This window comes from Balaenoptera ricei, chromosome 2, assembly GCF_028023285.1.
Source record: "Balaenoptera ricei isolate mBalRic1 chromosome 2, mBalRic1.hap2, whole genome shotgun sequence".
Taxonomy (NCBI): Eukaryota; Metazoa; Chordata; class Mammalia; order Artiodactyla; family Balaenopteridae; genus Balaenoptera; species Balaenoptera ricei.
In genome coordinates this window covers 76495124-76520676 of record NC_082640.1, presented here as the reverse complement: position 1 = coordinate 76520676, position 25553 = coordinate 76495124, and the positions used below count along the sequence as shown (strand labels likewise).

At 36.1% G+C, this 25553-nt stretch overlaps 1 protein-coding gene across 3 annotated transcripts; it reads right to left on the bottom strand.

The window, feature by feature from the left end:
• Positions 1 to 327: 327 nt before the first annotated feature.
• Positions 328 to 24886, bottom strand: BNIP2 (BCL2 interacting protein 2). Of its 3 annotated transcripts, none has more exons than XM_059913153.1 (11): positions 24679 to 24886; positions 18118 to 18224; positions 16919 to 16986; positions 16260 to 16436; positions 14208 to 14384; positions 10557 to 10659; positions 9750 to 9881; positions 8528 to 8614; positions 8312 to 8410; positions 7546 to 7581; positions 328 to 4940 (listed from the first exon to the last, which is right to left on the bottom strand). In XM_059913153.1, exons 1-11 carry the CDS (start codon positions 24877 to 24879, stop codon positions 4889 to 4891), a joined length of 1239 nt encoding a protein of 412 aa, XP_059769136.1. In that variant the 5' UTR covers positions 24880 to 24886; the 3' UTR covers positions 328 to 4888. The 3 variants fall into 3 exon arrangements, with proteins under 3 accessions (XP_059769136.1, XP_059769138.1, XP_059769137.1); XM_059913155.1 differs by lacking the exon at positions 24679 to 24886 and adding an exon at positions 21499 to 21544; XM_059913154.1 differs by lacking the exon at positions 7546 to 7581.
• Between the last annotated feature and the right edge of the window lie 667 nt (positions 24887 to 25553).

Sequence of the window (25553 nt, the reverse complement as noted above, 5' to 3'; positions counted from 1 at the left end):
CTGCAACCAACTCGAACCTCTGCGCAGGTCCATAGAGCAAACAGGTTATTTTTTATGCCATGTTTTCAGCCACTTATTGAACTGATTTCATTGGTGGATTCCCCATAACTAAAATAATTCTAAACTATGAAATACAAGGTGTGCTTATAGTTAAGCTAATGTTTAAAATTGAAGCAGGATGAACTCTTCACCCCCTCGAATAGGAAGCAGCACCCAAACTACAGAAACAAAAGGTCTAAAACTATTTGAAAAGCTTACAAGATAAACTTTGTAAAAATTCAGTAGTGAAACGGGAAACAGAAAAATGTGATAAATGAGTCAAAAACAAAACTTTCCAATTAATTTATTTAAATTCATTAACGTTGCAAAAATACGATGTGCAACAAATCAGGACACAAGTTATTGTATTCCTAACAAGTCAGAGAAAAAGAAAATATTACATCTTCTTAGTAAATCAAGACCAACCCTAGTATTTCTTACAGGGACCACATCAACATCTTGCACACACAGTCTTCAGAACTGAATTTCTCTCACTGTAAAAGGAGAGCACTAGGCTATGCAACATTATCTGAACAGTGGTAAAATGATCACAGTACATTAATTGTGTCTAAATGACAGCATGTGAATTCATGGTAAGAAAAATGTATTAATCTTTGAAATATATATCAAAGTGCATTAGTGTCTAACGAACTCTGAATTGTGTTCCATGTGCCCCAAGGGCTGTGCAAGTCAGTGCCCTGAACACCACAAATATTTACTAGCTAGTTCATGTAAATAAACTGTTTAAGGGGCATAACTTCAGAAAATTCAAATACAAAAAGTGCAGTAGAGTAGCTAATTAACATTATTTTCCAAGTTCCTCCTTAGCTACACTGAATGTGAAAACGCATAAAAATTTCAAAATGCCAATGTTTTAAACCTCTTGTAGAATGTCTTATAAAATAGAATTAGACAGATATTATAATAATTCTTTAGTAACGTGAAAGCATTAAACTTTGATTTTCTTCTGGTGTTTGATGTGTTGTATTAAGTGCTTCATGTAAACTTTTCATAAAAGTAGTTCTCAAAACATAAGAAATTAAGTAGATCTATCATATATAGCTGAAACAAAGTAACAGTTCTGTTCAAATTTTAGAGTCACTCCTTGCTGGTCAACACATTATTTTCAATTACCATTGAGAATTTTAAAGGATTACATTACTGGAACTCACCACTGATATGATTCTAATTCATTCAGAATCTTGGGATAGGAAGAGGGGGATGAAAGGCTCTCCAGGTAATTCTTCCTCACTATTAGAACATTGATAATCTCCCACTTCTCTTACCAGCTGACCTTCTCATGCAAGTCTAAGTCCTTAACTCTTTCTCCCAGCACCTCAAATTACACAATCCCTGTTCCTACAAGATAAACTCTAACAGAATAGTTGGTCTAACTTTAAGTACATTAATTCCTCTAGCTATCCCACCCTTCTGACATTTGTGATCCACTTCTCAAATAGCTATACAGGATGAGAAAAAATAGGCATGAAAACAAAACAGAATGTGGTAGCCGTATCTACCTATTTTCAGTCTACCTCCTCCTCCTCCTGTCGGAGCAATGTTAGCAATTTTCCACATGTAACATGGGGAAAAGGATGAAGCTACTGTCACCTTATATACAACTTTACCGATCTCATTAGGAAACTGGATATATCCTAATGCTAATTTTTAACTATCAATTGAAGAAATCTAAAAAGCCCGTTCTCCTTTAATTCAAACACTTTCAAATTCCCTGAGCAATCACATAAAAACAGCCAGAGTAACACAGTCATTTAAAAGAAGACTCTATCAGAAAAGCAGATTCCTTACCTTTTTAAAGTCTGGAATTGCAGTTGAAGAAAGTCTAGCTACCTATATATACCTGTCCATCAGCAAATTTCAGTATTCAGTATAGTTACTAAAGAGTGATATCCATTTTGGAACAATACATTAAATGTTTACCAGCTATGAATGTCAAAAGTAACGTAGCCCTACACTTTAATCTGAGCATTGTAATTGCTGACCCTCCCTGTTTAAACTTGCTTTTGTATGAAGAGACAAAGCAGAGGAAAATACGAATTTTCATTGTAGGTATTACCAGCCTTTGCCCCCTTCACTCCACAGTCTCCTTATTCACATATTCTGTATGTAGCCTGCAGGTTTTCCTGATTGATACAAGAAATGGTACCAACCGCTGCCATATACAGCACTTCCCTTAACAAGGACACATTCAGTGGAATCTTAGCTAACTCATTATCCCTTTATAGTTTTCTTTCTCTTACTTCCTTGTTTTGTTATCTTCCTTTCCAGGTCCTGCTAGGCCCTACTTGGAATCATATTTCTTTATACTCCCCCCACCCCCAGTTAAAGACTATTAAGCTTAAACTGTGGGATCAATATAGTGTCTTCCCTTGGTGCTAATAAGGAATATGACCAAGCAGAACACAATCAGATTACTTTATAAGAGAAACTTTTGACTAAAAAGAGGCACTCAGAACCCAAACACAACAAAAAATAGTGGCGTAAGCATCAAATTAAACAAGTTAGAACCATGATCCCAGCAGAAAGATAAAATAACACAATTATATATACTTTCACCTCAATCTGTAATGGAAAATTAAAACTGAATGATATGGGGAAAATGTCACATAGCTAGTAATTACAAATAACAAGTTTAATAAATGCTTTTCCTCTGACCTACTTATGATCTCAAGTCTCATAGCTATGAAACATTACGGGGCATGTCGTTATACCAGATTTCATCAAGGTATAGGTTAGAACAGGTATGTTTTTATATCTAGTGATTCACAGCACATCCCTTTGGTTATATCCCAAATGTTATCACTGTTCCCTCTAAATTTTAATGTTCTGATAGAATATAGGCTACCTCTACTTTAAAAAAAATATGTAGGAAAATGCACCACTTTTGCAACGAGTTGTATCTATAATCAGGGACAATGCTTGCAAATGCAAAAGTCAATAAACAGTAACGTGTTGAAACTGAAGAACTGGGTACTTAATGTGGAGGAAAGCCACCTATTTAAAAAGCTCAGCCAGGTTTGACTGAGACCCAGATTTATAGATGAAAGACTACTTTTACTGATGAAAGGTCACTTAAAGCACTCTACAAATATAAACTCTAATCACAATTAAATTCAATATGATCTTTTATTCGTAAATTCAGAAGGAATGCCTAAACTGTTAGTTTGCTTTTTGAACACAAAGTATTTCTAAGATCTGAGCAAGCAATAATGGTTTTAGCTTTATTGACTATAATGACATTAGTTCAGGATTTGCCTACAGCAGCTGGATCCCAGTGAAGTCAGGAGGCTGCTGAGGAAAGTCTCGTCCTGGGAATCCTCCAGCATCTGCCATAATTGGACTTGGGTTACTGTGTCAAGTTTATAACTGAGGAGGACAAAAAGTAAAGGAAATTCTCTTTTGTAATAGAAAACTTTACACTAAAAACAGCAATGATAAAAGCCAGTCTAGGATAGAATAAATCCTAGAGGTTTAGCTCCTGCACCTCAATTTTACTACTCTTTTGTAAATTACCTTATAAGAAGGGCTGGAGTGTGGTGTGACCCTTAAATTAGGCAGGTACTAAGTTTACCAAATGTATACGTCACACAAGTATGTGACACAGTATTAGACCAACCTGTTGTTTTTGGATGATTTTGTGGGTAATTAAGTTCTATCTGGGGCATAAATACAATTTCAATGTAGAGTCAAGGTACTTACCAAATTAACCAAGGAGTTTATATGCTTACCCCAAACGCGAAACACCGTAATATGATGATGCTCTAAGACTTAACAAAATAACTTAATTTACAGTACTGTCAACATAATTCAACAGAAAATGGGAAAACACACCTTATCTGACTGGGTCAAACACCTGATATGAAAGTATTTTGGTAAAGTGCCCACATTGAAAGTAGTTAAAAAAGCAGCCCCTATTTTCTAAAGAAAAGTAGTGACAGTGAATAACTCATCACATTCTCTGAATATTACACTGCACTCACACAAATTCAGGAGAGTGATACCCTGGACACACAGCTTATTTCACATTAGTGAACAAACCTAAAATTTTATGAAGTTCTGACTTTTGGCCAGAAGATAAAATGTCTGATATATACATATATACAAACCCCAATTCTTAACTTCTTAAATTCTCTAATTCTAAAAATGGCTTTTTGACTTGTCTTTATGTTTAAAAAAAAAGTGTGCAATACACTTGTATTTGTGTCTGAATTAAGAAATAAATGTTAAGTGAGAAAAAAACTCAGAATGGTACTAATCTATTTAGATTATGTACATGACCTTTGGATATTCATGAGAACCAGTTTAACTGTCCCTCACCTTATGAGCATATTTTCTAAGTGACCCAGGAAGTGTATTTAACCATTTACAAACACAAAAATTTTAACATGCATTTTACAAAATCATGGTCTTATTTACCTGCATATTCTTCCATAAGAAAGGTATACATTAAAAAATATTGCTCAAAAACATAAAAATATATATTATCTCTTTCCTTTTCCATTTAGGCATATAAATATTTTACTGAAGAAAATGCATCATTTAATAAACAAATGCAAAAACTGCTTTATATAAAGTGTGATTCTCTGCTATTTAGCAATATAAAATATAAAATGATTACAATATAATTAGCTAGTAAAGAGCTAAATTCGAGAGATCTGCAAACCAGTACAGCAGTGAACAGTCCCTTATACAAAAGTCCATTAAGAAAAAGTCAAGTCAGTTTTGTAACAGGTTACATAAAAATCAGGACCAATAAATGCATTATAAATGCAAAAAAGCACTGCTTCATCAGCACATTCTTCAGTCGTGTTTGGACTAGATGCCAAACTTACTGTTCACTTTTCGGTTCATCTTGTTTTCCATTAAGCTCTTGATCAACTCTGTTTAATGAAAACCAATATAGATAATAAGGTATCAGCAAATGAACAATTCTCTTTCTAAAAATAATGGCTAATTTTACCATAGATTATTGTTCTGTTAAAATCAAAGCTTTGCAAAGAAGCAGACATAGTAAAAAGGTTACCAAACATTTTCCCAACCAGGAAAGATAATTTTTAAAGGCAAGAGGACACTGGCAAGAATGTGACTATTGTTTTTTTTAAAAGATTATAAGATACTTTATATACAAATGCACATAAACTTTATTAAAAGTTCAAATTACAACAGGCATATTAAAATGTTGAACTGTAGCATGGCTGAGGCAGGGAGCAAAGTGATCTGAGTGGTAGGAAAAATAATTCCCTCAAAAATGATTTTGTTAACTGAAATATTTAAATGCCACTAATGCCATCAACTGATCAACTCTTAAGTTCAGTGGTAAAAGTACATATTTATGGATGCCATAATTATTCTCTGAAATTTATTGGTACACTTAGAATGTGAATACTTTTTATTTATCTTGATAGTAAGAAGCCACAGAATTTAATAATCAGAAGTATCTAGATGTAGATTAAAAATACGACTGGATCAGGAGTGGGATCCATAGAGATCACATCAAAATTTAGGCAAGTGGGGATTAGAAGAATTATGTAATTACCACACAAAAATTATAGACAACCCTTCACAGATAATGTACAACAATCTCTTACTATTATATTTGTATATTTATATTTGTAGTGGTTTGAATCACTGATGGAGGAGAGTTTAAAACAACTTGGTATGATATACGAAGATACTTTTCATACTTGTTTCCATTACTACAATCACCTGAACATTAGTGAGTCAGACCTAAAAGCCTTGGCCTGTGGTAAAGCCAGATTAACAACATTTTAAAATATTTTTTATATTGGTAACAAAAATTTGAAAGGTACATATTCTTGATAAGGCATGCAAAACACATCAATCTTTTCAACATCTGAAATATCGGTATGAACTAAATTCATAATCACTTTATTTTTAAACTCTGTTCAAATATTTTAACAATCAACATCTACCTGGCTACACTTGCACTGAGTTATTTGAAACAAACATCTAAAACATTTAAAACTGCTATATTTCAGCACACTCAGTCTTGAATCCTTATCACCAGTACTCATAGAAATTTCACCTTGGGTAATAAGCTCCCCCATGCAGTTTCTGTTAACTTGGTTTTAAAAACATGCCCTTCTATTTTGAAAACTTGAGTGTTACCTTTTTCAAGCTGACAAGGATTTATTATTTTTCAAGGCTAAAGAAACTTGGTACAAAAACTTAGAAGTGCCTAAAAGATATATGTAATGATTCTATTTAAGATCAAATGAAAGTAAAAAAAAAAATCAAGATAAAATAATATTGGTAGGTTTCAAACAATACATTTAAATAAAAAGTACAATTCTACTTTTTTTCTGATGCCTAAGTTACTTAAGAATTTTGTAAAAAGGCACAACATAGCAGATTTCATCAACAAAGGCAATTCATTTTGAAATCCATGAAGCAGGTGGCTTCAAAATATTCTACAATTACAGACTACATTTTAAACTTCAGCCACTTGTCTGGCAAATTCACACCAATGTCTTGAGAGGAACGAGAAATTAGCAAGATCTAAAATCACTGTCCTTATCCCTATCTTAAAATGTTTAGCTGCAAAGTGTCACATAGAAATGTAAAGCTATGACTCTATCACATGGTCAACTGAATTCTTGTTCATGAACAGAGCCAAAATGTGTTCAAAGTTAAGAATATTCCAGCTCCAGTTCCTTACAATGGTCCAAATGATAACTACATACAAATCTCTCACCTTAACTCTTATGAGACTGTATCAATCTGTTTTGCTAATTTAATTGTTAATATTTTAAAAATCCATTAACAAGTTAGAGCTAAATCCTATACTTTTCTAAATTACTATATAAAATGGTAACTATTTTATACACTTGCCTTTCATCTTCTATGCCAAGATATTAACAGATGACAGTTTGTTATGCTCAAAGCAGAAGTATTCAAAATTAAATTAAAGATGGAAAGCAGAGTGTTTAACTATTAAATGGTACGTTGAACTTTTAGGTATTTTATCACATGTAGAATTTGACTAGTTAGCAGGCCATTTAAGCATACAAGAAAATCAATGTTGGTTAGCCAAAGAATATGTGCATTGCAAATATAATCATCAGTCCCAGGGGGGAAAACTGATACATTAAAAAAGTGCATAAATATTTCAAAAGCACAAGTTAGAGATTTAAAGTATGGTGAAACTGGTAAGGTATTATAAATAATTGGTTTTCCAAATAGTATTCTTAGGAATTTACTGTCAGTATTTATACCAAAAGCAGGGAGGAGGAGGTGTGGTCTTTATTTTGTAATTGGCATTATTATGGTGTTAAAACAGAGTGAATCCAAGCCATACTCAGCATCAGGAAATTTGGATTCACTCTATATTTGAATCCTGGGGTATATTTATATTTACAAATGCTATTATCTTTGTCTACGAGCTAACCAACCAATAAGGAAGAGTTAGTCTGTGCAATGCAAATGGACTAGTCTAGATGCAACCCAGTCAAGGTGTGCATATACCTTTTCTGTTTCTTTTTTAACTTTTCTTCTTCATACCTTGGTAGGGAAGAGTTATTTTAGTAAACATACATGTTATGAAGATGAACAAAAACTCAAAAAAAGGCACTAAAAATAAACTCAAAAGTTTGCAGGCAAAACCAAAAATATTTAACATACTATACAGGAAGTCAGAACTGACTTAAGAAATGTGGTTTTGACACATTCAACAGACTAAAACCTCACATTAACAGAACAAAGAAACATTTTTCTATATTATAGCACTGTGATACTCAAGTATTTATGGTAACAGTCTTCTACCAATTCCTTTTAGAAGTTAGATAAGTGAATTTGGTAAACAGAACAAACTCCAGCCACTGGAAAGTATTAAGGTTAGATTGATATAAATATTTTACTTCCCTAATAATATTATTTGATGCCATGACGAGCTTACTCAAATTTGGAGACCAGCATGTTCAAGCCTGGAGAACGTTCTTTAGTACTAACCAATCAAGAAACCATCTCTTAAGACTGTAACTATCTTTAAAAATATAAATGAACCAAACCAGAAACAATTCCTCCTACTCAACTGATAGCCTGAAGAAAATGGTGACTTATGGGGAAAGTGCTGGAAAGTGTCTTCTTCCCTCTTTTCTTTGTTATAAAAACAAGAGCAGTTATAAAATAATTATAATATATGAAGGGAGAAAGAATGGGTACTGAAATATTTACCTCTTGCACATCAAAATATAAAGATCCAATACAATTAAAGAAATGAAACAAAACATACTGTTTTATGCATTCTGGTATTCCAACATATTCCATGGGGACAAGTTCCGCTAGTTCTGCCAAATTAAAGACGTATCTAATTTTTTGGCTGAATTTTGAGCTATGGAAGGAAATAAAGATAATTACCTTAATATTTCTGACCAACAGAACTGACAAGAAATTCATACAAGGAGTCTGTGGGGGTTTTTTTAAGAGTCAATGGTTCTCAGAAAATTACCTAATAAATGGTCTTGTAACAGCCAGAAGTGTTCTGATAAACCAAGAGGGATGTACAATGATTAGAGACTTTAGGTTTTTCCGTAACCTGGAGTTTAAAAAAAAAAGAAAAATGTAAAAGTTCTACAAATTCTAATGCTAGAAGAAAAGCTAAGACATCAGTAAGTATGTGCAAGTCTATACAAAAAATTGAAGAAATCCTCATTCAAGAGTTGTCATTTGGATATGATATTCCTAAAGACAACAAAAAGATAACAAACAAAACAAAAGAAAATGCACTCTTGAATTCCAATGGTCCTTCCCACTGCCACGAAATGAACTGTACTTCATTTGCCTAAATTTACGTCCACAGTGTAGCCTGTTATTAAATGTCTCCTAGTATACATTCACTTGTCTTCAAGACTGTCAACCAGGGGTAGAAGCCAATACTGAATATAGAAGTAAGCTCTTTTCATTTTTCAGGATGGAGGGGAAACTGTTATTAATTTCTTCAACACCATGAAAGGCACTGGGAAGGCAGAAAGGTGAGAGGAGAGATCACCACAGGAACAGGCAACATGAATCAGATCTAATGTATTCTTATGGAGTCTAAAATTTTGATTAAAAGTTAAAAGCATTATCCTAGGCAACTTAAAATGATGAAATAAAAACTGTTGTTTTTATCATCATATTTCACACTTACAGTGATGACTAAGTATTTAAAAAAAAAAAAAAATCACAAGAACCAGCCAATGTCATGTTCAGGTATGAAGAGAAACCTGTTACTGGATCTGAGTTGATTGACCTAGTTTGAATTAGCTGTGGTCAAATCAAACCAAATAGAGGATCAAAATTCCTTCCATTAGCATGGATGACTACCTCCAAGGAGAATACATTTCTAGAACTCATTCCAAAGAAAGATTACAGCTAAATAAGCATCTTAAGTAACAAAATATACTAAGCACTATAAATGAGGCAAAATCCAGAATGTAATAAAATAAGAAATGTACTAAATTCTCCATTCTTTCCCAAAATGTAAATTATAGGAAAATGTTTGATGTGGTACAAAGGAGAAATAAAGAGCTATTTTATAAGTTTGAAAATAGAAACTTGTTACGAAATTAATAAATGTAATTTCTGAAGAAATACATGGTGACTTTAAGTGGCAACAGAAAATAAAATTTAATCTAATAAGGACATAATAAACATTATTCAGACTAGCTTTCCACTTGCATTTACAATACCTTCTATCAATTTGTTGATAGCATTTCCTGAGCCATCCCAGACTGGGCATTTTTCTTCGAGTTGTTGCACCATTTAAATAAACGATCATGTAGTTTTCTGCTACTAACAGCTCCAAAGTGCCAATAACGTACCTGTAAAACTAAAGTCTTAGAACAATGCTATGCAGAACCAAACCAGGTTATCCAAATAAGGCAATTCCCTTCCCTCCCCTTCAGTAAGAGCAAAAATTTAAAACAGCATTAGTTGGTATTATGGTTATTTAAAGAAAAAAAGTTCTTTTCTTTTAGAAATACATCTTGAAATGTTTATAAATGATATGATGTCTGGGATTTGCTTCAAAATTATGCCATGGGGGAAGTATTTGTGGGAATAAAGTATAAACTGATAATTGTGGAACTGGGTGATTGTTACACAAAGATTTAATATACTTCTCTCTGCCTTTGTATATGTTTGAAATTTTCCCCAATAAAGCACTTAATGTGTCCTCAAGTGTAAAATGAAGTTGGAACACATAATCTGTAATATCTCTTCCAGTTTTAAAATGACAATTCTTCTGTTGAGTTGGAAAATGGATAGTTTTTATAATGCCAAGGGATAGACTTAAGGAATCAGAACTAGGATTACTTATATTGGGTTGGCCAAAAAGTTCCCTCAGGTTTTTCTGTAAGATCTTATGGAAAAACCTGAATGAACTTTTTGGCCAACCCAATAATTTCTACCCAGCTAAATAAATAAAGTTCCCTTCCTTAAACTGGAGATCTAATGTACTCAATTCTGTCCAAACATTTTTGTGATGATCTACTTACTTAAAGAGATTGTCCATCAGGTATCTATAGTTAGGTTGACCACTTTCAGGCATAAAACAGACAGCAAACACAACAATGGCATTTAATCCATCCCCATAATATCCTGAAAAAGAAACCAGCATGATTATACTCTGAAGATTTTTCAGGGGATATCATTTATGGTTGATAAATTATAGTGGTGTATGTTCCACACATTTCTGAATCAAAAAGTATGTTTTTTTTTTTTTGTTCTGACCCTGTATAGTCTTTAAATCCTCTCTTCTCAAAAAGAGAACAATAAAATTTAAAGAGGAAAGAGTAGGCATAAAAACCAGAAACCCACTTAAATTAGCATACTCAGAAAGCTGCCTTATTTTAGCAAGTAGATAGATAATCCAACCAGATACATCTGCAATAAAACATTCTTATGCAACTTCTGCTTAAAGTAGTTGCTCTTTAAAAAAGTTTTACATTCAATGATATCTAGCATTTTGCAGCTTTTAGAGTATTAAATAGTAAGAAAAGATTATGTCTGACATAAGTCTAAGTGAACAAAAACAGCACTAAAATATATGTTTTAATTACAATCTCTAAAATATAAATGTTTTAATTCTCATACAGATATTAAGCTGTAACCCGCAACAAATACTTCTGCTTTAACTTTCATTCCTATTGTTTACAAATATGCACTAAAAAGGAACATTTCAAGTACATTAGAATATTCACTACCTTTTTTAATCCCTTAGTCACAAAACACCTTGTGGTAACTCAATAGGATAAAATGGCCCTAATTATTTTCTCCTAAAAAAATAAAGTGCTATTTCTCAAAAATATTAGGTTTAAACCATGAGGCAGGTCTCACAACTTGCTTCCAATGAACTAGATGAATTAATACATGTCTGTGGACTTCGTGATCCATATTATCCTGTTTTCTTCACTGAGTAAGACTAAATTAGGCAGAATAATGTAACTGCAAATATTCAAGAGATTTGCTTTCAGATGAATGAAGACTACAGAAATAAGCAGAATGCATTTGGCAGAGAGTAAATTAAGCAGAAATGACTATGTGAAAAAACCAATCTGCTTGACCTATGTGGCCCCCTGTCCTGAATTAGGAGGATTTCAGGTGGTATGACATGCTCTAAAGAGTTGTATTTTCACTACCACTAACATTCTGGTGCTATTTACCCAGTGACTATGTAAACTTCTACATACAAGACAGTCAGACTGATAGATGTTATAATTGCACTTCATAACTCTTCCTATCTGACTTGTAAATTTCTTAAGGAACAAAGCCTTATTTTTATATAGTCCATAAATATGAAAAGTGGGTGTTCCAAAAAAATGTGGAATGAACTAATTCTCTACTTTGTGGTAAAGCTAAATGATTTGTTCAGGGTTTTAAGGCAAATTAAGATTCATATTTTAAAGGGCCAGGTTGTATTTATAAGCACAAAAGAGTATAACAACGTTCACAGGGGACTTCCCTGGTGGCGCAGTGGTTAAGAACCCGCCTGCCAATGCAGGGGACACGGGTTTGATCCCTGGTCCTGGAAGATCCCACATGCCGCGGAGCAACTAAGCCGGTGCGCTGCAACTACTGGGCCTGCGCTCTAGAGCCCACGAGCCGCAACTACTGAAGCCCCCGTGCCTAGAGCCCGTGCTCCACAACAAGAGAAGCCACCACAGCGAAAAGCCTGTGCACTGTAACGAAGAGTAGCCCCCACTCGCCGCAACTAGAGAAAGCCTGCGTGCAGCAACGAAAGAAACCCGCGTGCAGCCCAACACGGCTCCCCCCGCCAAAAACAAATGAATGGCAAAGAAAAAAAAAAAAAGAATGTTCACAGCAGTTTTAATCATAATAGCTCAAACTGGAAAAAAACTCACATGGCCATCAAAATAGTGATGGAGAAGCAAACTGGCAGTAACAAGGAATGAACTATGGATACATGCAACAACATGGATAAATGTCAAAATCATTACGCTGAGTGAAAGCAGACAAGAGTGTAAACTATGATTCCAGTTACATGAAATTCTTTAACAAGCAACACTAATCATGGGGTAGGCATTAGAATAGTGGTTACTGGAGAGAGGGTATTCATTGAGAGGGAGAACCAGAGAATTTTCTGGGGCAATGAAAATGTTCTGTCTGTCTCGGGGTGTAGATTATAAGTATATATGGTTATATGGGCATTCATCAAAATTCAGTGAACTGTACACTTAAGATTAGAGCATTTCTTGTGAAATAAGTCAGACAGAAGAATGACAAATACTGTATGTCACTTGCATCTGAAATCTAAAATAGCTGAACTCACAGAAACCGAGACTAAAATGGTGGTTACCAGGGGCTGGGGGTAAAGGGGAGATGTTGGTCAAAGTACAAACTTCGAGTTAGAAGATGAATAATTTCTGGGGACTAATGTACCACATAGTGACTATAGTTAACAATACTGTATTATGTACTTGAAAGTTGCTAAAAGAGTAGACTAGACCTTAAATGTTCCCACCACAAAAAAGAAATGGTAATTATGTGATGTGATACAGGTGTTAGCAAATGCTATGGTAGCAATCACTCGCAGTATATAATGTGTCAGGGACTTTCCTGATGGTCCACTGGTTAAGAATCCGCCTTCCAGGGACCTCCCTGGTGGTCCAGTGGTAAAGAATCCGCCTTACAATCCAGGGGACTCGGGTTTGATCCCTGGTCAGTGAACTAGGATCCCACATGCTGCGGGGCAACCTGCGTGCCTCAACTAGAGAGTCTGCGTGCCGCAAACTACAGAGTCCACGTGCTCTGGAACCTGTGCGTCACAACTACAGAGCCCGGGCGCCCTGGAGCCTGTGCACCACAACTAGAGAAGAGAAAACCCGCACGCCACTGCTAGAGAGACGCCCATGCACTGCAAAGAATGATCCCGCGTGCCACAACTAAGACCCAATGCAGCCAAAAATAAATAAAATAAATAATAAATAAATCTTTTTTAAAAAAAAAAGAAAGAAAGAAAAAGAAAAAAAAGAATCCACCTTCCAATGCAGGGGACGCATTTTCGATCCCTGGTTGGGGAATTAAGATCCCACATGCCGTGGGGCAACCAAGCCTGCGCGCTCTGAAGCCCACATGCCACAACTACTGAGCCCGAGGGCCACAACTAAAGAGAAGCCTGCATTGCAAAGAAAGAGCCCACGTGCTGCAAGTAAGACCCGAGGCAGCCAAATAAATAAATAAATATTAAAATTAAAAAATATATAATGTATCAAATCAACATATTTTACACCTTAAACTTATACACTATGTCAGTTTTATCTCAATGAAGGTGGAAAAAAAAGGAATATGCAAATGCTACAAAAAAAGGATTAGAGTAGTTCACTGTATATAAATTATAAATGGATAAAAAAGGGAGAAAGTCCCAGTTTAGGGGTGTCTAGGGATAAGGGTGGAGGGAGACAGTTTTCACTGTACACTCTTACACCTTTTGAACTTACTGTATGCACGTGTTAACAATTTTTAAATGTTGGCTTTAGCCTTTTACTTCAAACCTGTTACATTTCTAAAAGGACATGATGTTTATTATGCTTTCAAAATTATGTAATATCTCAAAGGAGAGATTCTCTTAAGCATTCAGATTTCTGATATTGTATTAAATAATCTAAAAAATCTTTGGTAACCGTTACCTCCATGGCTGATAACTTTTTTATAGGGTTCAATTGCTTTCATATCAACCCTGTGGTCCTGTTCTCCAATTCTGAACATACGCCAGCGTCGTCCATCTTCTTTTTCCTCTGCTGCTGTATATTCAGTAATTGAGCCTTTCCTAATAACTTCAGTAGTCTTGGGTTTCGGAAGATCATCTGTCAAAATAAAAGGTTTTTGAATCACAGATTGTTATTTAGAAAATAAAAATCAAATTACATGTTAACCACTTTACTATCTAATTAGATTGTTCAGAGAATTTTTTTATTATACCTTCTGTGGAATTTTATTTATTCATTTTTTAACTTTTTATTTTATATTGGAGTATAGTTGATTAACAATGTTGTGATAGTTTCAGGTGTACAGCAAAGTGATTTAGTTATACATATACATGTATCTATTCTTTTTCAAATTCTTTTTCCATTTAGGTTGTTACATAATATTGAGCAGAGTTCCCCGTATGTGGAATTTTAAATATTTCTTCCGTAATAGAGGAAAAGGCTTATTCTTGATATAAGGCCATTTTGTTTTTGGAAATCATGGTTCTTTAAGTTTTTTTGAATTGCTTAATTCAGAAAGGACCTAATCGCAGTACAACGTACATCCACAAATTCAGAAACAATAATTCATACAGCCATCAAAATCTTAGTACACTGGCCCTACAATGCCTTTCCAGATTTTATTTACAACACTGTCCTTGACAGACAGTTACCACTATAGGTTACTTAGAGCAACTCTCTGGGAGCCAATGTTTTTTGTTGTTGAGCACATAAATTATTCCCCAAACATTATAATACCAGATAGAAAGTGGTTAACGAGTCAATGATTATTTATCATTTGATCAGTCTTATAAAGCAGAAAATTATTGATAATATTCTGAAGTGTACATGCAAAAGTCTATTTTAAATTGACATTAGTCAAAGCACAAGCACCAATGATTAGGTATAATTTACATTTTAAGATTGCACTTTAGCTGATTTTTAATGAAGCAATGATTTTCGAAATTTTAGTATCATAGTCCTTAACAAAAGACGGCGGGAAGGGGAAACCTACTGTATGTTAGTTGTTTGTTTCCAAGACAAAGCTGTTAACGGAAAATATCCTTCCAGGAAATGACTACAGCAGCATTAAAGAAAGAAGAGACAAAACACATAGGCAGAAAACTATTTCAGTATCTTTATAAAATATTGCTTATTACCGGATTGCATATTGAACCAGTGAAACAGGGAAGAAAAAAGGAATAAAAGATAACAGCACATTAAGGACCTTACTCTACTGCAGATAACATACCTAGTGACAAACACTGCTTTGAAATAAAAATCACTTTAAAGATGAACTAAACATATATAAATTATTAACAACTATAAAGATACTGTAGACAGCAATTATCTAATTAAAGAAAGCATGCAAAGCAAAACACATGCCAATTCCTTTCAATTCCAAATAACTAATGATAAAGAATGTAAGGGTGGAGCCTAGGAGAATACATTAATTCAAGGTAGTTGTTTACAAAGTGCAGCACTATCAGTCAAACCTATTTAAAAAAAAAATCACCCTCAAAAATAACCACTCCCTTCAGAACTCCCTCTCTGCAAATTCTTAACTACTTCTAGCACACTCCCTAAAGCATACGTTTCTTCAAAGCTTTTCTTCTTAGTTATCTACTGAATAAAAGAACATGCCATAATTATCAAGCAATATTGGGAGCAACATGGAAAAACATAAGTTTACAGCATTGGGCAATTAAGAAAAAAATAGAGCCACATGTGTAATCTACTATAAACAGTTTTGAAAGCCATCATATTCGGTGTTTAGCCGAATTTCATATCTTTGCAATAAATATATGAACTTTAGAAAGTATAACATTTCAACAAAATCCCTTAGCCATTGATTTTTTCAACAAAATCCCTTAGCTGGTTTCATGATCAAGTTTTAAGTTTTTCCAATTATCCTAATATGAAAATGCCACTATGTATGTATATAAACACGAACATTCATTAATAAAGGTCAGGTAAAAATAATGAAACACTTACCTTCCCACTCAAATTCATTACTGTCCTCCGATGGTGTATCTAAGTCATCTAAGTCAATCTCCCCACTTTCATCCAAATCATCTGACAACACAGAGCCATCACTAGGATCCAGGGTTAGGCTAATGTCAGGAGCCATTAGTTTCTTTCTCACTTTATTGCCATTAACTTCTAGTGGGCCTGGAATGGGTTAAAAAAAAAAAAAAGTGAAAGATATATTTAGAAAAAATGCTTAGATGTATAAACTGAATAAGAGAAAAACTTTAATCACTTTATTCTTGAGAAAATAACATTAATTAAACACAATTCCAAAGCACTTATTTACAAACTTTGGATTTTGATCACTATTGCTTCTGTATCACAGCAAGATGACACATCCCAGCAAGGATATGCCTTTTTAAATAACAGAAGCAGACCTTATAGTCACCTTTTACTATTAAAAACTATTAAAAATTTCACCCCTTTATGGTTGAAATTTCTAAAACCCAAAGGTATGTTTCTAAAAAGTATTCCAAAGCAATCCAAAAACGCTTTCCTAAACATTCAAATTACCCTCTGGCACCCTGTGATGGAACAAAAACTGAGTATATTTTTTATCTTGACAAAGAAATGTGTCCAAAAATAGCACAGTTAAAGTCTATCACTAAGTGTCAAGTTCTTACCAGGCTGACTCTCTGGTCCAGTTACAGCTAATATATCTGCTTCAATACTATCATCTTCCGGTAAAGGTCTAGAACACACAGACACAATTTTTAACCCAGAAATTAAAAAAAATTTTTTTGAAGTTCAAAGATCTATTAAAATAGCTTATAGAAACAATTATGTGGAAAACTGAATAAACCAATGTTTCTTAAGGTTTAGTAATTTACAAACCACTGTTAAAGAAAATTTTCAGACTGTCTGAATTGACTTACACATTTACATAAGCAACACAATAAAAGTAGATATATACTCCTTATGTAACTGCTCTTAAATACAACTACACAACAAATTAAAAAATCATTTATCTACAAAACAAATATATTTCAAATGCATGAATTTAATGTGATGCATGATACAATGTATAATGAAGCTGAACTGGCACTCACAATGGGAATATGGTAATGATGATTACATATTTTGAGCTCTGCATTTCTTTATTACTATGATCATGCTATGCTATGCAATGGCTCAGTACTCTCACCAGCTGTCCATATTCCAACTGCTAAGGAACCTTCTTACGCACTGGGATGGTCTTCTGACCAAGATGGCACGGAAGCATCACTTAAATATAAAGTCTGCCTTTGCTCTTTTTCTCTTAACCCAACTGGTGCCAATACAATTGTAAACACAAATGCAAATGTGTCAAGGTAGCTTGCCAGATAATCTAGAAAGCCCTTCCTTGTTTACTTAACAAGCTTTTTTTAAAAATAAAAGCATACAACTTAACAATTCCTATAGACTTCTAAAGACCATCTTCCCCTAGAAACCCCTCAGACTCTATTACTAGTATTAAATGAATACTTTGCAACACTGGGTTTCTTTAAGAAGCCCAATATTCATTTAGTAAGTCAGCAGTCCCCAACCTTTTCGGCACCAGGGACCGGTTCTGTGGAAGACCATTCTTCCACAGACAGAGGGGGCGGTGGGGGGAGATGGTTCAGGCGGGAATGCGAGCGATGGAGCGGCATTGAAGCGGCAGATGAAGCTTCACTCACTCGCCCGCTGCTCACCTCCTGCTGTGCGGCCGGGTTCCTAACAGGCCACAGACCGGTAGTGGTCCGTGGCCTGGGGGTTGGGGACCCCTGTAGTAAGTGACATCTCAATAAAGAAACTGTGAAGTTTTGTTTTAAATTTGTTTTCATTTAAAAGCATTGCTCACATTGGAAAATCTTCATCTTGCCATTCTTCCTTAAGTTCAACACCTTCCATCCTCAGCCTGGACTCAATGTCAACTACAAGCTCCTGATAATCCAGCGAGCCAAGGTCCTGTAAAAAAAGAAAAAAAAATTTATAGGCTTATTTTTCACTTCATCTGCTGAAAAGATGCAGTAATCTTATACCTTAGTTCCTACTTCCACACTGATCATGAAATAAATTTAGTGGGTTGCAACTACAAGTTTTTTCCCCCAAGAATTAGAACAGAAAACACAGTGTATATATTCTAGTAATTACTGTTTGTAATAAGGGTATTGTGCAGTGAAGTACTTGCTTCCATTTGCATATATGCATGTGTGCCCCAGGACACGATTTAAAATTTATTAGGTACTGCGTATTATGTAAAAGCAATTTGCGGGATGGGGGACACAAATAATAAAAGTAAATAAATATATGCTCTATTCTAGACCCATAATTAAATTTTCTGTCCTTTGGAGAGAGGTTAATCCTGGAAATTGAACACTAGGTAAACAGCATTTACACTCGCTTGATTCAGCAGAGTCCAAGTGGTGTGCTGTCTCTTATATTACTTCTCCATAGTTCCAATGCCACAATTCCTGAGCCACTTAAAGAAGGCTATTCAGTACCTGTCCAGTAAATGAATTATGCTATGTTCTGATTTGCTTCATATCTATAACAAGCTTTTCTCATGTAGTTTAGCATGAGTTTTCACACACTGAATTTAGTGAATATTTCTATTCACGCAACTCCATGTTTTAACTTAGTTTCAGTTTTTCCAAGGAAGGATGTGGGTGCCACTATCCTCAGTTTACAAAATGAAGGATCTAGAGTTTGGTATAGTTGATGGAATAAGAAATACAGGTTTAAGTATATTATTTAAGAAGTCATTAAGATCAACTGGTTAACAGTGCAACAAAAATCGTGACAACTTTAGGGGGCAAGAGGTATAAACGGAATATTTAGTTCACTTACATTACAGTAAGTCAATAGATGTCTAAAGTTATCTTTTAAAAAAGAAGTAAAACATAGATGTCTTAAGAGATAGAAAGTATTACTAGTTATCACTAGCAGTTTTAAAACAAAGTTAAAAGTGGTTGACACCAGTGGAAGAAGAAAGAAGGTGGGATGGGGAGACTGATGCTATTCATGGTAAATCCTTCTAAATTATTTAACTTCTAAAACCATGTATGTATAACTTGTGGTCATATTTTATGGTTGCCTTACCTGCTGTGTCATTACAACATTCAAAAGATACACAAAGTTGTACCAAAAAACCATTATGTTCTAGAACAACAACAACAACAAAATTACATTGGAAATTTTCTAAAGTGTTAGATTTCACATAATAAACTAAATTCATATCTCTGCCAAGACTGGGAGGCTCTTTTCCCAGTTTGAATTCTTACTTATGCTCAAGAGATTTCAAACATTCTCAAAAGATCTAAATTTTTGAGGAACCACTTGCAAATAGAAAGAAGCAAATGCTGTCTTTTCTTCACCAACATGTTTGCTGGGAAAAGTCAGTTAATTTATACATAGGAGTAAGGCATTTTTAATTCTCTGGGAAAAACTGAGCCAGGCAATTTTGAGAAATGAACGGAAAACACACTTAAAATATAATAATCTTGACTTATTTAGCAGTTTCTCTGTTTCTGATACATAACCTATAAAGTAATCTGACACACCTTCAAGGACCACTTCACAGACTGTTCTCTGACAGCAACTCTTACTCTCTGTAGAGAGGAAAACAAACAAAAAAGGGATGCCTACTTTAACAAATAATTTTCTATTTAGAACACAGAATTATTAGAAAAGACCCCCAAATTATGACCAATAAAACCCTAATACTTAATACTTATTACTCTAGAATTCATGTTCAAGTGAGACCACAGCATTCTATTACTAAAGGTTGAAAACTGACAGTCTATTCCAACTTTTATAACTGTTTTTCTTTTTTGGCTGCATTGGGTCTTCATTCCTGCGCACGGGCTTTCTCCAGCTGCGGCGAGCGGGGGCTACTCTTCGTTGAGGTGCGCGGGCTTCAGGAGTTGTGGCTCACGGGCTCTAGAGCACAGGCTCAGTACTTGTGGCGCACGGGCTTGGTTACTGCACGGCATGTGGGATCTTCCCAGACCAGGGATCGAACCCATGTCCCCTGCACTGGCAGGCGGATTCTTAACCACTGTGCCACCAGGGAAGTCCCTCAACTTTTAAATTCATTACACTTCTCAGTGTTTATTCAAATCTTTGATACTCACTATCAAGTGAATTAATGTTTTTTCCTAGATTTAATAATCAGAGCTTTCATTATTTAGTTTCACATTTTTACTGGGTGTTGGAAAAATATTAGGATGTTCTGAGTATTTTTTTCAAATACCCCACATACTCAGAAAAACATTTAATATTTCAAAAATATAAGCGGTGAATGGAAGTTGCTACCACTATACTCCCAACATACAGCACAGTGTCTGGCACATAATGGGTCTTTAAACATTAGTTAAATTTAAAAGTAAGCATTTAATTGTAAGGTTTAACACTGAATAGTAAGCATTTGTTTTGCTCAACCTCTTAAGTTTTTTTTCTAATTAAACTACATAAATAGGCTTCCTGTTAAGTTTTACCCCTCAAAAAGAGTAGTGAAAATATTTGGGGCAACCTACATACAAGCAGTGTCTATTTCTGTTGGTAAAATTATTCCTTGTTTGTAAGAGAAAATACATACCTTGTGAAATTCTAAAAGATAAACCATGTCTTTTAGCTGCTTTATCACTTGAACAAGTCAACCACGTGAAAATACTTCTCTAAACACCGACAGCCAGAGTCTGTCAGCTCATTTAGCTGATTCATTCCACTTTTACTTTAATATCATTGAGTCATGTGATGTTAATACACCCCAGCATATGGACATGGATATTTAGTTTGGGGATAATTAATTAAGCTAGTTAAATGAAACCTAGGAGGAGAGAGAAACACAGATTCACTCTTAACCATTTCATCACAAATTTTAGGGGAAAAGTACACTAGGTAAAGTTTAAACGACAGAGAGAGGACTGTTCTTAGAAGCACATTATCAGCAGCTGTAAGAACAGGAAACAAGAAAGGAGCAATATAAAAGCACAACTACTCTGAAGGAAATCAGGATACTGCTGATTCACAAGTTAATTGCGGCTGTTTCCCGTTTTTTGTTTATAGATTTGGTAAATCAGAATGGGGAAGTAATACTTTAAGATGCCAACTGTTAAAATAACCAAATGCAACAGGAATACCCTGATTTCTCAACAAATGTGTGGTAGTGGTGGTACATCAATATTTATGCCAGTTAGCAGTGGAGGTTACAGAGACAAATTCAAAAACAGTAGCTGACCTCAGTGAGGTGTGGTGGCGAATTCAACCAAGATGAAAATGGGGATTTCCCCATGCAGCCTAACAATATAAGCAAAAATTAAATATTAAGATCATATTTAGAACTGCCTGAATTATAACTTACAATTTTACATGACAACTTTATTATTATGTAGTTTAACCTAGATGCTGGAAGAGGTGTTAATAACCAACACGTATGCTGAAATCAATCTGGCAAAAGGAAATGCTTAGGCAAGGCTTTCACATCCCCATTTAAAGGAAAGGGCTTCATTCTAAATATTTATGTTCACTTTTTCCTATGAAGCTGGCAATACTGGTAGCACTACGGGAAAATACTTTAGGCCAGCCTATGTGTTTAGGAAGGTCACCAAAACACCTGTAAAAATCCTATATGCTTGTCATTGCTTCCTTGAGAGCAGAGTCATGCAGGTTTTTAAGAATGAAATGACACAAAGATATCATATTGCCTCACACCTTAGAACGGCTATTATCAAAAAGACCAGAAATAACAAACGTTAGCGAGGATGTGGAGAAAAGGGAATCCTTGATGGGAATGTAAACTGGTGCAGCCACTATGGAAAACAGTTAAGGAGGTTCCTCAAAAAATTAGAAACAGAACTCCCATATGATCCAGCAATTCCACTTCTGGGTATTTATAGGAAGAAAATGAAAACGCTAACTGGAAAAGATATCTGTACCCTCACATTCACAGCAGCATTATTTACAATAACCAAGATATGCAAGCAACCTAAGTGTCCATTGATGAATAAACACACACACACACACACACACACACACACACACACACACGCAAAGGAATATTATTCAGCTATTTAAAAAAAACTTTGCCATTTGCAACAACACGGATGGACCCTGAGGGCATTATGCTAAGTAACATAAGTCAGACAGAGAAAGATGAAGATTATATGGTCTCACTTATGTGTAGAATCTTTAAAAAAACCCAAAAAGACAGAAAAACCAAAACCCCCGAAACCAAGCTCATAGATACAGAGAACATACTGGTGGTTGCCAGAGGTCATGGGGTGGGAGGTGGGTGAAATGGATGAAGGGGGTCAAACTGTACAAACTTCCAGCTATAAAATAAGTCAGTCCTGGAAATGTAATGTACAGCATAGTGACTATAGTTAATAAAACTGTATTAGATATATGCAAGTTGCTAAGAGAGTAAATATTAAAAGTCCTCATCACAAGAAAAAAAAATTTTGTAACTAAGTGTGGATGTTAAGTAGACTTATTGTGGTGATCATTTTGCAATATATTCAAATATCGAATCATGATGTTGTACACCTGAAACTAAAAAAAAAGCCACGTCAATTATATATCTCAATTAAATGTGACACCCTATCAGAAATGTTAACACAAAATTCAAGAGAAATTACAATAGTGCTGTTTCTCAAAATTGTGACAATAAAGCACAGGATAATTATGCCAACTATACAAGGTACATTATATTATCAGTATGCAGAATGTACTGGAAATGCTCTGAGACCTTTAAGAAGATTAAAGTCTAATAACTGATCTGTAACACTTTGCTGTGGAGTTACAAATACTGGATGTAACATAAAATTATAACTTTGGAATATTATTATCATCACATTATACTAGCACTCTGCTTTATAGGATGTAAGCTTCACATGGCATCTTTTGATCCACTATCAGCCAAGGTTAAATTATCGGATCTGGCTATACATATACCTCCTTTCTTAGGTGCCTTTCTCCACCACTGCTCCTTCTACGAGCATTACACCAGAAGAAGGAAGAGAACTACTTTCCCAAAGAGTGCTTTTCCCCTTTACTAACCACTTTTTCATCCATCATCTCATGCGTCCCACCCAAAAATTTTCTGTTGTATAAAACATTGATGTTATTATCCCCATTTTATCTTATATATGAGGCAAATAACACTACATTCTGGTTTCCAGATTAGACCTAGACTGTTTCTAATACAGCACACTGTCTCCAGTTCACTGGCAACTTTCTACAGAATAAGCCTGCAATGCCAGATTTGGCTACACTTAGCTTCAAAGGTCCTGTAATGCCTAAAGACTACAATAGCACTGACTTATGATGATCCAGTTCAAGCCCCATGTTTGCAGAAGTGGACCTGTCATACTTCTGTCTAAACCCAATAATATTAGGCTGCAATAGAGGAGATCATGAAAATCAAAAAGAGAGTGTGGAGAAAATGTAAAATGATAAGAACTAAGGAGAAGATATGCAAAATCATAAGAAAATAGTCTGTAGGGTAACTAGACACGGAAACTTCAGTTATAATTTTGAGGAAACAACGCCCATTTACAAATTGCAGAAATTCTTATATAATTTTAGAGAAAGAATACGTTTAATTTTAAAAATTAAGTAATTAAGCATTAGGAGAAATAGCCTGATTTTTTTTTAAAGTGAGAAAAAACCCCCAAAAAACAAAAACCCACCGAAACACAATCACACTTCATTAAACTAACTATATGGAAGGCGCTACGACTACCTGAATGACAAAAGCCGTGCTCTCAAAGAGCTGCCCAGAACAGGGAAGACCGAGGGGACGTTTCAAAGCAACGTAACAGACCCAAATACATTTCTGATTTAATAGGAGTTGCTCTAGTAGATCTCCAGTGGTATCAAGAAACTCAAACCACTTTTGCCAGGTACGGAAGTAAAAGGAAGTGTCTGAATCCACGCAGGAACTGGGCTTTTCACATATCAAGGTCCATTAAAGCCCTGGTTACAAATGCCACTTCCGTGTCTATTCCCCGCGGGCATGGAGCACATTAGACGTCCAAGTTTCTTTGTTCTGCACCAGGACCAACGCTGGTGACAAATAAGGGACCAACGTGGCCCAGTCACTGCCCCCAGAGCGGGGAAATGTGCAGGGGAGCAGAGAAGAGGGCACCACCCCTACAAACGGAAAAGAGGTGGGAGAAGGGGGGACGCAAGGGTGGCAAAAAGCAAAGAAGCCTGGCCAAGGGCGGGGGCCTAAGCGAGGCGGGGATCCGGGAAGCGCCTCCGGGCAGTTTCCGCGGCGCCTCCTACAGCGGATACCGCTCTGGGCTTCCTCTGTCGGGCGGTCCGGGATAAGCGCCCGTCGGACGTCCCCCCCGTCCACCCCAGGACTGTTCCCAGCTCAGACCCGCCGTGCCCAGCCTTCCCGAGTCGCACTGACCCCGGAGGAACCCTTGGCCTCCTCGTCTTCTTCGCCCCTCCAGGCCGGCGACGTAGGGCTGACGGCCAGGTCGCAGAAGGTGGCGCCGAGCGGAGCCCGCTCCCCTCCGACGGTGAGACCCGGGCCCAGTCCCTCAGCCACAGCGGCAGCGGCAGCAGCCGACCCGGCTGCAGAGAGCGGCTCCGGCGGAAGTGACAACATCCCGATCTTCTCCAGACGCCGCAGCTGTCGGAAGCCGAGGCGGAGCCGTGGCGTCTTCGGGAAGCCTCAGGGTCCCTCCTCCCGACCACACCCTCAGCCGTGGGGTGGGAGGGAGGGAGGGAGGAGCTAATGCCTGCGCAGGCGTCCGCGACTTGGCCCGCGGGGCTGTCAAGCGTTTCTGTCCGGCCGGCGACCTGTTACACACCCCTGCGGCCCTTGAGAGAGGCTACAGGCGCTTCCTCGCCCGGCGCAGGATCGCCGCCCTCGAGTCTCCAGGAGCCATTTTTATATTCTTTATGTTCGCTTTACTGATCTTTATGATAGTGCTATATAATAAAATGGATGCAAAAAGAGGAGGAAAGGGCTTCCCTGGTGGCGCAGTGGTTGGGAGTCTGCCTGCCAATGCAGGGGTCACGGGTTCGAGCCCTGGTCTGGGAGGATCCCACATGCCGCGGAGCAACTGGGCCCGTGAGCCACAACTACTGAGCCTGCGCGTCTGGAGCCTGTGCTCCGCAACAAGAGAGGCCGCGATAGTGAGAGGCCCGCGCACCGCGATGAAGAGTGGCCCCCGCTCGCCGCAACTGGAGAAAGCCCTCGCACAGAAACGAAGACCCAACACAGCCATAAATAATAAATAAAAATTAAAAAAAATAAAAATTATAAAAAAAAAAAAA

What these genes read in the sequence shown, in the direction of transcription:
- BNIP2 (XM_059913153.1), bottom strand. Translation starts at nt 24,879, where the DNA reads ATGTTGTCACTTCCGCCGGAGCCGCTCTCTGCAGCCGGGTCGGCTGCT. An exon ending in CAAGATGAAGATTTTCCAAT is followed by an intron (nt 16,987 to 18,117) that starts GTGAGCAATGCT and finishes TGTGTGTTCTAG; the next exon opens with ACCTTTACCGGAAGATGATA. An exon ending in CTGATGGACAATCTCTTTAA is followed by an intron (nt 9,882 to 10,556) that starts GTAAGTAGATCA and finishes TTAGTTTTACAG; the next exon opens with GTACGTTATTGGCACTTTGG.